The sequence below is a fragment of the Camelus dromedarius genome, chromosome 27, assembly GCF_036321535.1.
Source record: "Camelus dromedarius isolate mCamDro1 chromosome 27, mCamDro1.pat, whole genome shotgun sequence".
NCBI lineage: Eukaryota > Metazoa > Chordata > Mammalia > Artiodactyla > Camelidae > Camelus > Camelus dromedarius.
This window is the reverse complement of record NC_087462.1, coordinates 19,796,449-19,813,846: the sequence shown is the minus strand read 5'-3', so window position 1 is coordinate 19,813,846 and position 17,398 is coordinate 19,796,449. Positions and strand designations below refer to the sequence as shown.

Below are 17,398 nucleotides of genomic sequence, written 5' to 3'. Positions count from 1 at the left end.
CTGTGCCATTCCCTGAAGTCAGATATCCTCTGAGAATATTTTAATTGGAACCCTCATGACTTTCCAAAGATCTGAGATAGTCCTAATAATTGGCAGATAAATAACAGCTCCATTAAAATGGAAAAAAAATCATAGAAAGGGGGAAATAAATAACCTGAAAAAAGTGAGGCTGGTATAATTCCTATACTGGACACTTGAACTCTGAGCTTCCTGGAAGTCAAGGGAAAAAGGGAAAATACTAGACAAGAATTCTATAAATTAATCAAAAGAGAGGTTCTCTGATGGCACTATTTAAAAAAATTTAAAAGTCACTCATAATTTCATAGTAGTGATATTATTATTTTTGCTTTTATACACTATATTCTAGTCCTTGTCTGCAAGCAAAATAATTTTATTTTAAAAATATTTAAATAGGCAAGACTGTCACATCGTTTGAAAATAGGAAAGTGTGAAAAATAAACAGTGAGAAGGTTCGCTCCCATCCTTGTCATACATTTGCCCAGATTCAACTGCCCTCAACCTCTCCCCCATTTTGTATCCATCTAGAGTTTTTATGCATTTTCATCATCAAATACAGATTCTTATCCCTGCCTGATTCCTACATTTTGATTTGTTTCATTTAACAGCGTATCTTGCAGACTTTTGCACGTTAGTAGGAAAGCCTCCTCATTCCCTGTCATAGCTGCTGGATAGCTCATCCTTCAGATGTGCTATGACTCACCAGGGCCCCTATTATACCATTTTCATTTGGGTTGTTTCTTTCATTCTTTCTTTTTTCCTTTCTTTCTTTCTTTTCTTTTCTTTTTTCTATTAGAATTGAAGCTAGGGAGAATAACCTTGCAAGAAGGTGATTTCACATATGTGCACATATATGATAAATCCCTGAAGCCAATTGCTGGATCAAGGGGTAAATGCATTTGTGAATTTGATAGGTCTCAGCTAAATTGCCCTCCAAAAGGATTCTGGCAACTTGCGCTTCTATCAGCAGCGTCAGGAGGTTGAGTTGCCACATAATATCTGTGTACTCCAGACCCAACACCCTCCTGCTAACTTCTAAGGAAGAAGGAAAAGGAATGTGGAAAAGAAGAGCTGTGTATCAGGCCCCTCCTATGTGTCAGACACACACTTTATACACGTTTGATGCTTACTGTTTCCCTGATTCTTACTAATGAGACAGTTTTGTCTCCGCGGTTAAGGAATTTTGCACAAAGACTCAAGTGAGTGGGAGAGAAGGGTCCCAGCCCCGCGCTGACTCTGAAGCCGGTGTGGGTTCCTGTGCACCAGAGCCCTGGTAGGCGGGAGGGCATCTCAGCGGAGCCCTGGTCTCTTCCTGACCTGGTTTCAGCTTTCATGGACCAGCAGTGCTCTTACTGTCCCAACTATTTTATTTTCCTGCCTGCATTGAACTTCAACTGTCACAACTCAGCCCTACTTAGAGGAAGCCCTGGCCACCCTTGTCCCCCTTCCATTTGGCCCCCTGCCCAGGTCCCAGCCCTGGCCCCTCACAAGTGACTTCTGAGGGTGGAGCAGGGCTCCTCCCGGTGCCCCTCTCCCAGAAGCGCATCCAGCCAGTCCTCCAGGTCCTGCACCAGCTGCTCCAGCTCTCGCACCTCTTTCTCTAGCTTCTCCAAGAACACGTGCAAGTTCTCCTTCAGCCAGGTCTGGATGACCTTGATCGGCTCTTCTGAGGGGTCATGGGCCTGATATTCGAACGCCTGAAAGGCAGACACCAAAGCTGTACCTTGAGCTTTTTCACGGGAGCCCCTTGCCGCTGGTTCTAAAAGTTCCCTGAGTCTTTTTGCACATTCTGCCTGAAGTGCCCATTCCCGCCTTCTCCACCCGGCCAGCTCCTAGCTATCCTTCAAGACCCAGCTCGTCAACAATACCTATGGGAAGCCTCAGATTTCCTCAGCCAAGCTTGATGGCCCTCAGCACCTTCTTGAATATGTTACCTGGGAAGTCATAGGATTCTGGGGGTAGTTACATTCTCTGATTCTTTCTGACACCTCCCAGCTTCTTCCTGAAACAGGCACGAACACCACCTCTTAATAAGGCAAAGGAGCAGGAGTTGGATGACTTGGTGGGTCATCCTAGTGGGATGAAGAGGGTGGAAGAAGGCAAGCAGTGGAGTTCCCCTTGGCATACAACCATCTGCAGAATACCCGCCTCCCCCCACCCCCAGCTCCGTGTGGACTTGGCTCCTCCCTCCACAGACCCCAGAATGCTCACCCGAGATCCCTGTGCCCACATACAGCACTAAGATCAGCAACGCCAACAGCGTCTGGGGGCAAGAAGAGGAGGAGGGCGGAGGTGAGTCCCTGGAGGCTAGACAGGCATCCCTGCTTCCCCCCGCAGAGCGCTAGGCTTGGGGCTGCTGCAAGATCCCTGTTACAGCTTCACTTTTTTCTGGTTATCTAAGCCACACGTGCTTACTGCAAACCCCTCAACACTGCAGAAGTAGACACCACGGCGACTTATGTTTTGTTGGTTCTGTCCCTCCTCCCTCCCTGCTGAGAAGGAAGGCCCACCTCTGTTCTTGTGCCTTGCCTCACTTTTATGTTTTCTGTTTTAAATGATCTTTAAAAGGAGTCGACTTTACTGTGGTATAATTCACATACGATAAAATGCACGTTTTAAATGTACAGTTTGATGAGTTTGGACAAATGCCTGTACTTGGGGACTGCCGTCTCAGTCAAGACACAGAACATGTGCATCACCCTAGAAGGTGCCTTTGTGTGCTCTCGTGGTCACCCTCTCCTTCCCCCGGTCCTGCCTTGGGGATCCGCTGATCTCCTCTGTCACCAGGGAACAGTTTTTCCTGTCCTGTAACTTCCCTAAATGAAACCACACATTACGTACTTTCTTTGTTGAGTTACTTTGACTCGACCTAATGCTTCTGAGATGTCTCCATGCTTTTGTGTTCAAGGTGATGGATGAATGCTATTATATTGTATGAATATAGCACAGTGAATCTCTTCACTTATTAACGGGCTTTTGGATTGTTCCTACTTTCCGGCCATTGGGAATAGAACTACTATGAGCACTTGGGGACAACTCTTTGTGCGTCAGGGGCAAACAGAAGTGGACAGAGAATTAAGGTGGCTGCAGTAGTGACTGGCATTGAATTTCCCCCTAGATGTGGGCTGAGCCAGATCTAATTTGACTTGAAATAATACATTTCTTACGTACCTGGGTTTGTGAAGCAAGATTTAGACCGGCTAGCACAAACAAAGGAGATAAGAGATTTGCATACTTTGCCCCTCCCCCGGAACGTTTTTTTTTTTAAGTATAAACTAGCAACGATACTATCATTATTATTAACTTTAAAAATAAACATAAATGACACAGCAACAACGTGGCTGAGTCTCCCAGACACACTGATGAGTGAAAGCAGCCAGACGTGAAGGTGCAGACTGTCTGACTCCACGCCCGTGAAACTCAGGGACGTGCGAAACTCATCTGTGACGATGGAAATCAGAATTGTGGTTGTGGGGCAGGGGGAAGCTGGGAGCGGCCCGGAGGAGCCTTGGGGCACTGGGCATGCTCTGTAGCTTGATCTAGGTAGCAACTGCCTGGGTGCGTGCACCCAATGTGAAATCATTGCACACTTCAAACTAGGGAACTTTTTTTCTCCTTAAAAAAAAAAAAAGGGTTAAAAAGTTGAATTATAGTTGATTTATGATGTTGTATTAGCTTCTGGTGTGCAGCATAGATACATATATATATTCTTTTTCATTACAAATTACTACAAGCCATTGAATATAGTTCCCTGTGCTGTACAGCAGGACCTTATTCTTCATCTATTCTGTATGTAGTAGTTTGAATTGGCCAATCAATCCCAAGCTCCTAATTTATCCCTCCCTCCCTCCCTTCTTTCCCCCCAGTGCTTTTTTCTCTTGTTAACAATATGCCCCAAGACTCTTTCCCTCTAGGACACATAGAACCGTCTCATTCTTTATGGCTGCTGAGCATTCTGGGGTCTGAACGCTCCTCTGTTTCCTTAACCACCTCTCTGTCAGTGTGCTTTACAGGATGCTGTCTTCACCAGCATGCTTGCAGCTAGGCTTCTATTTTGTACTGTGTGGAGGCAAAGGGAGGAAACGGGGACGAGAATTAAGTTTTAGTCCTTCTCTTGTGCTGGGCTGGGGCCTGAGCCAAATCGTTTCTTCTCTCTGAGTCTCAGTTTCTTCATCTGTAAAATAAATTTCAGTATAGGCCGAAAGAGCTTTCCAAAAGTAAAGGTGGGACTCCGTAGTCGAATCAGTTTAGGAAATGCTGTGGCAAACAAAGTTATGTGGATTTCCTTGCTGCAGGACTTGTCAGAGCCTTCATTATGTGACTGAACTATGTAAATCTCCAGGAGGGGTACAAGGGTATCAGCATTCCTCAAACCACAGACCTTTTAAAATGACTTTTCTAAAAGGAGCATTCCTGGGGTTTGGTATTTGTGGCACACTTTTTAGGAAAACCTGCAACATAATGGAAGCCCCGCAAGGCCCCTATCTTTCTGTGAGGTCCAGCATAAAGCAGCCCTTTGAACGTGTGTCTTAAACGTATGAGTGAACAAATCTTTTGGAAACATATATAGATCAGTCATCCATTGCTCTGCCTAGAACCCTTCAATGGCTGCTTACTAATCTCAGAGTAAAACCCCATCCCTTTCCACAGTGTGCAAGACCCAACTGACCTTCCCAGCCTCTTTTTCCATCCATCCCTCACGTCTCCACCTGGGAGGCAGTGGAGTACTGGGTAGCTTTGCTAAGGGTTCTGGAATCAGATGGACCTGGTTTCAGATCCCAGCATGTCCTTGCTGTCTGGATTTTTGGCCTTTCTGAGCTTCAGTTTGCCCATTTGTGAGTGAGGTTGATAATAGTTGCCTCTTGGAAATATCTTTAAGTTATGAGTGAGGAGGTAAAAGCAGCAGGCTGTGCTTGGAAAGTGCTAACATTTTCCATTTTGAGAAAATCCTACGTGAGGTTTAAATTTTAACCCTAAGAACAAATGCTCCAGGACCTCCCAATTCAGGTGTGCTCTCCTATTTATTTTAATTAATTAATTCATTCATTCATTCAGCACCTATTATGCACCAAATATCCTTCTACGCACTAGGAATATAGCAGAAAGCTACATAGAAAACCCATCGCTCCTGGAGCCTACCCCCTGCCGGCAGTGTGGAGAATTAGTAAGCATCAGTAGTGGCTTCTAGAAAAAGCTCTGTGAGCTCCTACAGTATGTCCCACCAGGCTGGGCTCCAGGGAGAGTCCGACCGAAAGCTCACTCCTGACTTTGAGGGCCTTACAATCTGCCTGGAGTGGCGGAGGGAGCCCAGGTGCCAGGAAAGCAGCGTACACCTGGTCTGGCCTCACCTGCTTCTTGTCCTCGCTGCGACTGCTCCTTCTCTCAGCTGCCACTCGCCCCCTGCTGCCCACCTGCTGGATCACCATGGCCTCAGGTCAGGCTGCCTGGCCAGATCCCCACTGGACAGGCAAATTGGTACCCTCCCCGCCCCTCCCCCAGCCTCTGGTCACCAGGCATCCCCGTGGCAATGGGTTCTGATGTCACAGAAGGTGGGGACAACGAGGCCCCCACCCTGTCACCACCCTGATTTTTAACCCCATCCCTCTTTTCTTTTTTTTCCGTAAAAACAAAGACCAGAAAGAAATGCATCGAAGGACTGTATTTTAGGATGATGTTTTTTTCTGATCCTTTTTCTATATCTCCAATTTTTAATAAAATGCAAGTTTTATAATACAAAACAAAAAAAGGTATTTTTAATTGAAATCTTTATTGAGGTAATTGTAGATTCACATGCGGTTGTAGGAAATAATATAAGAGACCCTGCGTACCCTCCGGTGCTAACAATCTATCAGTCTTATTAAAACCTCTCCAGTTTCACTTGTGTTCATTTGTGTGTATTTAATTCTAAATAATTCTGTCACATGGGTAGATTTGTGTATCCACTACAACAGTCACAATACAGAAGAATTCCCAAACCGCAGGGTCCCTGTGTTACCCTCTGAGGCCCGCGCCTCCCTCTGCCCGCCTCCCTCACTGTCTCTAATTCCTGGCATTCCTAGAAACCACTAATCTGTCATCTATTTCTAAAATTTTTTCTTTTCAAAAATGTTGTATCAGTGGAATCAAGTGGTCTGTGACCTTTGGAGACTGGATTTTTTGTACTTAACGTAATTCTCTGGAAATTCATCCTGATTGTCATGCATCTGTAATTCATTCCCCTTCCTTCCTTCCCTCCTTGCTCCCTTCCTTCCTTCCTTCCTTCCTTCTTTCCTTCCTTCTTTCTTTCCTTCTTTTCTTCCTTCCTTCCTTTCTTCCAACTGTATCACAATTTATTTACCAATTCCTATTTTTAGGCCATTTCTATTTCTTTTTTTTTTAATTGAAGTTAATCAGTTTACAATATTGTGTTACTTCCTGGTGTATAGCATAGTGATTTGGTTATACATATATGTATTCCTTTTCATTATAGGCCATTATAAGGTATTGAATAGAGTTCCCTGTGCTACGTACTCCCCTTTCTTTCTGTGTCGTATTCCATGGCAGGGATGTGCCACAGTTTACCATTTACCCACTGAAGGACCTCTGGGCTCTCTCCAGTTTTGGGCACTTATGAATAAAGCTAATATGCACACTCTTTACAGGCATACTTTGGTTTATTGCACTTTGCAGGTACTGTGGTTTTTTTTTTTTTTTTTTTTTTTACAAATTGAAGATTTGTGGCAACCCCGCATGAAGCAAGTCTGTCGACACCATTCTTTCCAACCTCATTTGTTCATTTAATGTCCCTGTGTCACATTTTGGTAATTCTCACCATATTTCAAACTTTTTCACTATTATCGTATTTGTTATGATGATCTGTGATCAGTAATCTTTGATATTACTACTACAACTTGCTGAAGGCTCAGATAATGGTTAGCATTTTTTTAGCAATAAAGTATTTTTTAATTAAAGTGTGTACATTGTTTTAGACATAATGCTTTTGCACACTTATAGACTACAGTATAGTGTAAACATAAATTTTAAACACACTGAGAAACCAAAAAACTGTTTGTGAGTTGCTTTATTGTGATATTCACTTTATTGCTGTGGTCTGGGACCAAACCTGCAATATTTCTGATGTATGCCTGTACAGGTTTTCGTGTGAACCTAAGTTTTTATTTCTCTGGGATGCCTAAGAGGTCAGTTGTTGGATTATATGGTTATTGCATGATAGTTTTATAAGATGCTGTCAAAGCATTTCCTAGAATGGCTGTACCATTCAACATTCTCATCAGCAATGTATGAACAATACAGTTTCTCCTCATCCTCACCAGCATTGATGGTTTCATTATTTTTTATTTTAGACATTTTAGTAGGTATATAGTGATATCTCATTGCAGTTTGAGTCTGCATTTTCTTGATAGCTGATTATGTTGGACACCTTCTCATGTGCTTATTTGCCATCTCTATCTCCTCTTCAGTGAAATGTCTGTTCAAATCTGCCCATTTTCTAATTGGATTGTGTTTTCTTTCTTTCTTTTTTTTTCACAGCTGAGTTTTGAGAGCTCTTTATATATTTCAGATCTTCGTCCTTTTTTTTGGGTGTACAGTTTGTAAATATTTTCTCCCAGCCTTAGCTTGTCTCTTCATCTTCTTCACATAGATTTCTGCAGAGGAAAAAGTTTTAATTTTGATGAGGTCCAAGTTATCCATTTTATTCTTTTGTGAATCATGTTTTTTTTTTTTGTATGTCAAATCTAAGAACTCTTCACTAGCTCTAGAAGCAGAAGATTTTCTCCTATTTTAAAAAAAGTTTGATAGGTTTATGTTCACATTCCAATCCTGCCTGGAGTTAATGCGTATCAGGTGTGAAGTTTGGATCAAGGTTCACTTTTTTGCTTATGAATGTCCATTTTGCTTCAGCACTGTTGGTTAAACACATTGTCCTTCCTCCTTTGAATTTCTTTTGCATCTTTGTCAAAAATAATCTGAGCATATATGAGTGGGTCTATTTCTGGGTTCTCTGTTCTGTTGTGTGGGTCTGTGTATCGATCCCCACACCGACACCAACCGTCTGGATTATAGCTATACAGTTAGCCTGAATGCTGAGTAGAGTGATTTCTCCCACTTTGTTTTTCTTTGTCAAGATGGTTTCAGCACTTCTAGGGCCTACAGCTTTCAATAGAAATGTTAAAATATGATGTCTATGATTACAAAAGAACCTTGCTAGCAGGAATTTTGACAGGAATTGCATTAAACCTACAGATCTCTTGGGGAAGAACTGTCATCTTTACTATGTGTCTTCCAACCTGTGAACACCATTTATTTAAGTTTTCTTTGATCAGCATTCTGTAATTTTCAGCACACAGATCCTATACTTGTTCTATTAAGTGTATATTTAAACATTTCACTTTCTTTTGGGCGTCCCTCATATTTTAAAAGCCTCCATCTACCAGAGAAAATTCATGTGTTCAGAAATCGTTAATTTTCAACATTTTGATGAGCTACCTTTCCCAAAGGTGCACATATAGTAGGTGCTCAATGAAGCACCTACTATGTGCTAGGCATTTCACTAGTTTATTTTATTACATCTTCTTCGGGCTATAACTCTGTAGGTAGCTGGGGATTAAGTGTGTTTTACTAGCTATTGTATCTCTAAATCCCATTATGCAGCTTGTTGCTACAAAATGTTCAGTAAAAATATTGATTGAATGAGTGAATAATGATCAACTTCACAACTGTGGGTTCTGAGAGGCCATAAGCTGTGTCTGGTGAATACATTTTTGTATTTCATAGTACTTGGATCTGTAAATATTTGTTGAATGAGTAAAGCAGGTGGTATGGTTTTAATTTCACCAGTGAAGAGGCTGAACAGCCAAGGAAAGATATTAACCGTAGTAACTGTCATGTACTGAGCATCAACTCTGTTCTAGGCCCCAAGCAAGTGCTTTCCTTGCATTATCTCATCTAATCCTCGTAGCTGCCCTGCAAGATTGGAGCTGTCAGTCTTTCTGTCTGGGTGTTACTTTGCTTGTTCAAGATCATACGCTTTACTAGGGGTCTGAGTGCAGGTCTGTTTAACTCCAAAGCCTTTTAGTTTACCCCAAAGGGTTAATGTAATTTCAGCCAAAAGCAAAGAAAGTTGCTATTCTTGTTATCCTTTGTGGCTTTATTGTGAGTGAGAAGATGTGGGAATCCCTTTAAACTTTTGAAATACCGAAATTCGCTATACTCCCTCCTCCCTCTCCAATTCCATAGCGACCCCAGTTTGGTACCCAGGGATTTCAAACAATCTCCACCCCTTCTTCTTCTTCCCCCTTCTTCTGTGCATCCTTATTATCATCCTAAGAGATTTCAAGAAAGTACTGAGTATGGAGCTCTGTGCGAAGTGCTTTGTATGTATTGACTTACTGTAGTGTGATTTCAACTCTGGATGGTAAATAATATGATTATCCCCATTTTACAGATGAAGAGACTGAGGCTCACAGTGGTTAAGTCCCTTTCCCAAAGTGACACAGCTAGTGAGAAGCGCAGTTGAGATCTGAGCTTCGCGGGTCTGATTCGAGCACCCAGGCGCTTGATGGCCATGAGACACTGCCCCTTCCGTGGGGAAACTTGAGACTAGAAAAAGAAAGGGATCACCCAAGCCAGTCAGAAAAAAAGGAACCAGAACTCAACTCTCTTGCGCCCACCTGGGGACTCTTCAAAAGGCCATCTGCATCATTTCTGTGGTCCTGCATGTGGGCAGCTACTGGCTTCTGGGGCTTTACCTCGCGGAAGCGTTTCAAATGTGAAATGCAGATACTCAAGGACTGCCCATTAAACTAATTACAGCACATCGAAAGGAACGAATTACAGCCATGGAAAGAGATGATAACCAGAAACATTTTCCTGGAAACCCAATGAATTCTTCCAGGAAACTGCTCTAAAGAGCAGCTATGAGTTGGGGAGCTTCTGGGATTCATTCTGAGGGCCATTTCCTGGGGCTGGGAGGAGAGGGACGCCAAGCTTCCCTGCCCGATCCTCAGAGCGCACGCCTAGAATCTCGTGTGCGTGGTGTGGGCTGCGGGCTGGGACAGGGTTTGGTAGGTGCCCGGCGAGGTGCCTCCCATCCTCCCCCGCCAGCCAACACTCCTGCTACTCGGTACAGGAAGCAGGAGGGGATGAGAAAGGCGGGAGGGGCGGTGGACGAGGGAATCAGGCTTCCTGAGTGAATGTGGGAGTGAATGGGGGAGGGAGGGAATGAATGGAAAATGTGTGGGTGAAAAAAGAATTCCAGGCAAATCACTAATCGAAAAATTACACCTTATAAAGGGAGCAGTCTGCCCCATACCTAACAGGCAGCAATCAGTCAGAGCTCTGTGCGTGACTTCTGTCTCCCAAACACGCCTGGGTTGCAAATCCTGGTGTCACTGTTTTCTGAGTCTCGGTGATCTGAAAGATGAGATGAGTAATAAAGTATGTCTTGTGGGGTTACTGGGACAGCTAACTCGGATGGCCCTGATGAATAGTGCCTGGTTCAAAGTAGGAACTCAGTTAGTGCCCCCCCGCAACCCTGTCTCCCTCTCCCTCTCCCCCTCCTTTCCCGGCTCCTTTCTCTTCCTTGCTTCTCCAAATGTTTATTGGCTGGCTGCTTCTGTGCCAACTCAATGCAAAAGTCTCCCCCAGTAATTTAAGAATACAGAGACTTTCTGTGAAAAGTCTGTCCAGAAGACTGATGTACATGGTATAATAGGCAAGCCTGGGTAGGAGTGGGTGGGACTTAATGGGGTATGGAGGAAGGAGACGGGATGCTGTATAAAGGAGGAAGCATTTTTTGGCTAGCTGGAGGGGAGAAGAAAGGAGATCCGGAGAGACAGCACCATGGGCAAAGGCCTCTCAACCTGGGCCTTACACTGGACCCCAGTCCTGGCCTGGGTCTGACTTGTACGTGCAACAGGGATTACAAACTAAGATGCACAGAGGTACTGAACAATTAATAAAATGAGAGGAGTGGGCTGGGGGTACCACAAAAGGGCCTGGTGGGGACTGTGGCAAATTATAACATGTATGTCTAGAAGGGTCAGCCAATTGTTGCCATGAGAATGTGGGATCCAGTGTTACAAAATCAGATTTTTTCAAGAAAAGCTAGAAATTCAGTCTCTTATGTGAAATCTCCTGACTTATGAATGTTGGTGACAAATTCAACTTAAGGGGGAAAAAAAAACCCCAAAAACCAAAAACACTGTGTGGATGAAATGAAGGCCATTGGTTTACAAACTCTGATTTACTGTGTGTCTGCTGTGTGATGGGTGCTGTGCTGGGCCCATACACGACTTGTCCCTAATCCTCGTAACAGTCTTGCCACATGGGGCTTCTTACCTGTGAGGGCAGGCAACGGAAGTCCCTGTAGCTCACTAAATTTAGAAAAGTTTTGGAGGGAGGTCCACAGGGAGCTTCTGGAATAATGGATGGAGAGGCTGAAGATCCAGGGGACCACAGGCCAGGACATGTCACAGTGATAGTCTGAACCCAGAGCTGTATATGGGGGCAAATGTCAGATCCCAAAGCCATGAAAGAATTCCAGATTCTCTTGATGTCTGCGTTAGTTACCTATGTCTTCTCTAACAAATAGCTACTAACTCAGGGGCTTGAAACGACAGAAATTAATTTTCTCACAGTTCTGGAGACTGGAAGTCCAAAGTCAGTATCACTGGGCTGAAATCAAGACGTCAGGTTGACTGCACTCCCTCTGGATGCTCAAGAAGAGACTCCATTCCTTGCTCTTCCAGCTTCTGGTAGCTTCCAGCATTCCTTGGCTTGTGGCCACATCATTCCAGCCTCTGCCTCCATGGTCACATTGCTTTCTTCTCTTCCGTGTGTGTGAAATCCTCCTCTTAAAGGGATACCTGGATTGCATGGGGGGGCCCACCCAGATAATCTTGTATAAGGAGATTAGTGGCATCTGCACAGTCCTCCTCTGCAATATAAATCAACATTCACAGATTCCAGGAAGTAGGCCATGGATATCTTTGTGGGGATTTTTCCAGTCTACCACAGTGTCTGGGACATCCCCTGAAGATTCAAAGCCTTGGACTGGAGTAACTGTTAGACTGTGCCTTGTCATAGGCCTGGGCCCTGGCTGCCAGGAGGTGGCAGAGGATCTGGGCTTCTGTTGCTTTTGCACTGGGAGGCAAGGCTGTTTCACCCCACCTCCCAATCCTACCCCTCAAGGCTTACATATTGGGCGATTCCTTCCAGGGAAAGAGGGATTTGGGATGTAGCTCAGACCATTCTTGCTACCCCCATCTCCCATCTGCTCCCATCTGTTCTGAGATGGAGACCCAGCTCGGGTCGACCGGGGCACATCTGAGTGGCCAGCACCATGAGGCCAGTGACATCTCCCTGTCGTCCTCCTGTGGCCTCCCAGAGCTTCGCGCCGTGCCTGGCACTTAGTAGGAGCTCAGTATTCGGTAACAGCTTGCTGCCTCCAGAGTCCTGGTTCTCTCCCTGCTCCTGTTACTGCAGCAAGTGGTGCCCAGGATGCCAGATGAGTGAGGGGGCAAACGTATACATTTATACACAGCTTTGGCATACGCTTGCCTGCGGGGGATGCGGGCCACACCAAAAACACCCTTCTGCATGCCCCATTAACCAGAGGGCTAGGAGAACTGTGAACAGTGGACCAAAAAGGAAAAAAAAAAGTGAGATTAATTTATGAGGCGTTCTGCTGCCTGGATGGCTCATTGCATACCCGTTTTGGCAACGCTGCCCCGTAATGCGCTTCTAGACTTACTGTACTCCGACATCCAGGGGCTCTTTTGTAATTTGCCAAGTATTCCGCCGTTATTGTTCTAGGCACCTCCTGTTGGTCATTGGGCTAATTTATTTCAGTCGGAATTTCAGGACCAGACACAACTCTTATTACTCACTGCTTCGAAGAGGGAATAAAAGAGCAATTGATATTTGGAAAAATGAAAAATATGTCCAGAAGACTTTGGGCCCTGAGGCCAAGAAGGAAAAAAAAAAAAAAACTGGGGGAAAGCTGGAGGGAAAACTGAGGCGGGCTCACCTCGTAATGCACTCTGTCGTGGCCCGTTTTGGAGACGTGGAGTCTAGGCATTGTCTGCAGACAGATGAATCAACGGCAGGGCTCTGAGCATTGCTCAGACACCTGCGTCCCTCCGCGCACGGCTTCAGCCGCCACCTGCAGGAGCGGGGGTAGGAGAGATTGCCGGGCGGAGTGCTCACCTCAGTCAGTTGTGTGTTCAATCGGGACTTGGGTTGCAGGGGGAGGGAGCAATCCCAGTGGGGCTGTTGAATTCCTAAGGCCACTTGCCCCCGCATCCAAGACTCTTCGTGGAAAACTAGCCTAGGAATAGAATTCTGAGATGGGACAGCCCAGCCACTTGATTTCAGGAGCAGTGTGGGAAACTGCAAGGTGTGAGAAAGGCTCTGCCGGTGGGCGGAGAGATGATTAAGAGGTGTCCCCAACTCCTGTAAGTGGTCTTGCTGGGGCTGGCAAGGGGACCGTCTCCTTTGCTGTGTGTGTCAGAGTGAAATCTGTGACTTCGCTCTTCCCGGAAGTCCTGCTTAAACGCTGGGTTTTTGGCAGACAGAGGGGTTTCTGCAAAGGCAGGAAATAGGGGGCTGAGTTTAGCCCTGCACTGGTCCAAAAAAAAAAAAAAAAAAAGGCTGCATAGAATGATGACATACATGAACACGAAGGGGTGTCTACGCTCGCTTTGGACTTGCCTTGAAGAAGCCGTGATGGAGAAGTGCTTAGGGTCTCGGGATGTAGAGCCAGGCGGTCCTGACAACAGATTCCTCCCTCCTCATTCATTCTTTGGGAGAGCTTGGGCGGCACGCTCTACCTTGCTAGACCTCAGTGTCCTCATCTGTCAGGTGGGGACAAAAATATCAGCCTCACAGGGTGTTTGAAAGGAAAATGAGGTAATGCATGTAAAACTTTTGACCTGTGGTGATAACCACTGCTCCCCTTTGGTTGCACACTCACGGTCAGGTGTGGAATTAAGCACTTTGAATTAATTCTCTTGTGGGATCCTCAGCTCTGTAGAAACATACTATCTCTGTTTGACAGATTGGTAAACTGAGGCTGGGGGAGATTAAGGGCTTCACCCAAGATCACACAAATAGGATATGAATTAAGGTCTGTCCGCCCCCAGATCCTGAGTATTTTTTTTCTTTTTTTTTCCTTTAAATTGAAGTAAGTCAGTTTACAATGTTGTGTTAATATCTGGTGTACAGCATAGTGATTCAGTTATGCATGTATAGATATATTCTTTTACATTATGAGCTATTTCAAGATATTGAATACAGTTCCCTGTGCTATACAGTAGGACCTGGTTGTTTATCTATTTTATATACAGTAGTGTGTATCTGCAAATTCCCAACTCCCAATTTGCCCCTCCACCATCCCCCCCTTTTCCCCACTGGTAACTACAAATTTGTTTCCTATGTCTGTGAGTCTGTTTCTGTTCTGTAAATAAGTTCATTTGTGTCATTTTTTTAGATTCCACATATAAGTGATACCATACGGTGTTTTTCTTTCCCTTTCTGTCTTACTTCAGTTAGTATGACGATCTCCAGGTCTGTCCATGTTGCTGCAAATGGCATTATTTTATTCTTTTTTATGGCTGAGTATTATTCCATTATATAGCACAACTTCTTTAAGCAGTCACCTGTTGATGGACATTTAGGTTGCTTCCATGCCTTGGCTATTGTAAACGGTGCTGCTATGAACATGGGGGTGGGGGGTGCATGTATCTTTTCAAATTAGAGTTTCCTCCAGATACATGCCCAGGAGTGGGATTGCTGGATCATAGGGTAAGTCTATTTTTATGGCTGCACCAAACTACATTCCCACCAGCCGTGTAGGAGGGTTCCCTCTTCTCCACACCCTCTCCAGCATTTATTGTTCATGGGCTTTTTGATAATACAGAGCCTGAGTTCTTTACATCTGCTGTCTCACATGGAGATTAGCACTTGTAGCAAAAAGCATATACAGTCAGGTAAGACTAGACCCAGTCTCTTGACAAGTCCAAAGCAGTCTCCTTTTCCTGTGGCGATGGGAAAGACCACTGTGTCTTCATTTGAGCACAGGCTGAAGTTGTTGCAGGAACATATGGGACCAACAGATCCTTTTAAACAGCAGAGTTATCCTCAGAGGAGCAGCAGGCCTGCTGTAGGAGGGACGTGTGGCCTCAGAGCCCGAGGGAAGGGGGAGTGCTCCGTCCTGGTTCTGGGCTGGGAGAGCAGCATGTTTGGGTATGTTCTGGATGTTCCTTCCCCTGTCTGACTGTATATATCTGAATTTGAGTAAGGTAGGTGGCCCAGGGCCTGTGGGATGGGGAGACCCTGTAGAGATGCTACAAAGACAGGGCATCCGGGCCACGGTGTGTGCTCAGTGTCTGTTAAATGAATGTGGCCGAGGATGAGCGTCCGGGACTGGCAACTGGCCCTCTGAACCCCGCCTTGGGTTGAAATGACTTCAAGATGAGACCAAAACATCCGTGTCTGGGACATTTTTGGGCTGAGCGTGCTGCCCCAGTTTGGACTGCCTGCTCTCCCTGATCTCATGGCCCCGGTGTCCCTTCCCCAGGGGGCTCCTGAGGAGAGCTGGGTCTGCTCTTGGGAGACCTGCCCCGGACCTGTGGGTTGGGAGCCTCAGGCCAAGTTAATAAAAACAGAGTAAGCGTGTAGACACAGCTCGAAATGAGGCTCCCACAGACCGGGAGCCAGTTCCTTTTTGTTTTAAGCTGTTTTGGGTTTCTGGCAATCGGGACTAGAGGGATCATTGACACAATAGCTGCATGTCAGGTTGTGCTTTTATAAGGAACACCATGAAATTCTTTCCTGTGTCCAAGACGCTTCCTGGGCTTTGTGGATGAGCCTTACAGCCCAGTTCAAAGGAGCCTTTGATGGGGTTGGATGGTGGGGTAGGGCAGGGTAAGGGCGGTATGTCATGGGTCTGCGTGAGATGAACCCACAGGATGCTTAAGGCGCGTGGGGCTCCTGGAATCCAGGACGCGCTCCATGGAGCAGGTCCTGTGGGTGTGGGTGGAGGGCACGGAAGGTGAGCTGTGGAGCCAGGGAGACCTGGTTCCCATCTTCTCTCTGCTGACTCTTTGTGTAACCCTCATGGGTTCTTCACTTCTCTGTGCTGCCTCAGTTTCTTCATCTGTAAAATGAGGGTAACAATCGTACCATCAGTTTAACAGGGCCATTGTGTCAAGGTAGGGGCAAGCGTGGGCTCTCCAAATGGGGTGGGTTAGGACGGAGAGTGACAGAGCTGTATGTGCCCTAGGTCCTTGTCCCTGCTCTCAATAGCAGTAGAAGTTACGACAGCCAAGATGATTGGGATAACAATGGCTAATTCGATCGAGTTCTTGATTGTGCAAAATCTAGCAAGGTTGATCTCACTTGATCCTCATAATCGCTCTCCAGATAGACTTCATTTTTCTTACTTTGCAGATGAGGAATCAGACGCCAAGTTCAAACTATCAAGCCACCCCACCTCCCGAGAAGTGTTCACATGGTAAACACCCAAATAGGCGAATCTCAGTTCCCCTCCCCATTCAAGGTCTAGCATGAGCCCCACCTTCTCAGCGAAGCCCTCAAGCCACAGTGATCTCTCTCTACCCACCTGGCCTGCAGACAGATGTTTAAATAATAATAATAATAAACTGACCGTATTTAAAAACTAGGAGCCTTTACACCCAAATGCAGACTTCGGGCTTTTCTTGAAGAATGAGAAATCTGGCTGCACCAATCCGTGTTCCTGCAGGACGGCACCTCCCTGGTGCGGGCAGCTGCCTTCCGGTGGCGCCTGGGCTCTCCGGATGGTACTAGACTCTGTAATGCCACCGGCCTGGCCCTGACGGCATACGGCTTGGTGAATCTTACTCTCCGTTTAGTTGTCTGATTGAGTAGTTAGCAAATACTTCCTATGCATTTTTTGGTCAACCTCTTGCTGGCCCCAGCTCCAAGGGAAATACTTCCTCCACATCTTTAGAATCGCTCCGGTCTGGGGCCTCATACCAGCCCTGGAGTCTATGAGCCTGTTAATTAGATCAATGAAAGCTGGGGAAAAACTCTTTTTTCTTTGAGGACCCCAGATGGAGGTCTTGGAAGGGATTCAGTGACCTCAGAGAGGTTGTGCGTCTCCATCACTCTCCTGGAATGGTGGGGCCGGGGGATTTCAAACCGACGCTTATTAAGCCCCTGCTGTGTACCAAGCATGGTGGAAGGAATCACGCATACGTCATTTTCCTGAGTCCCCACCACCTTCCCGAGCCTGAGGGCAAGGCCCCCATTTTACAGATAAGGAAAGTCAGACTCAAAGAGAAGTGAAGACCACTTAAGGTCAGACCGGCTTGCTGGTGGCAGAGTCAGGATTCGA

General features: G+C 45.7%; 1 protein-coding gene across 1 annotated transcript; it reads right to left on the bottom strand.

The window, feature by feature from the left end:
* Positions 1 to 1,502: 1,502 nt before the first annotated feature.
* Positions 1,503 to 5,444, bottom strand: SMIM23 (small integral membrane protein 23). Its single transcript, XM_010980427.3, has 4 exons — positions 5,367 to 5,444; positions 2,230 to 2,281; positions 1,953 to 2,020; positions 1,503 to 1,715 (listed from the first exon to the last, which is right to left on the bottom strand). The coding sequence occupies exons 1-4, from the start codon at positions 5,442 to 5,444 to the stop codon at positions 1,503 to 1,505; spliced, it is 411 nt and encodes a 136-aa protein (XP_010978729.3).
* Positions 5,445 to 17,398: the final 11,954 nt, after the last annotated feature.

Coding starts and splice junctions, on each gene's coding strand:
- SMIM23 (XM_010980427.3), bottom strand. CDS start 5,444: ATGGTGATCCAGCAGGTGGGCAGCAGGGGGCGAGTGGCAGCTGAGAGA. Junction 2,021..2,229: donor TGTGGGCACAGGGATCTCGG/GTGAGCATTCTG, acceptor TGCCTGTTTCAG/GAAGAAGCTGGGAGGTGTCA. Junction 1,716..1,952: donor AGAATCCTATGACTTCCCAG/GTAACATATTCA, acceptor TCTGCCTTTCAG/GCGTTCGAATATCAGGCCCA.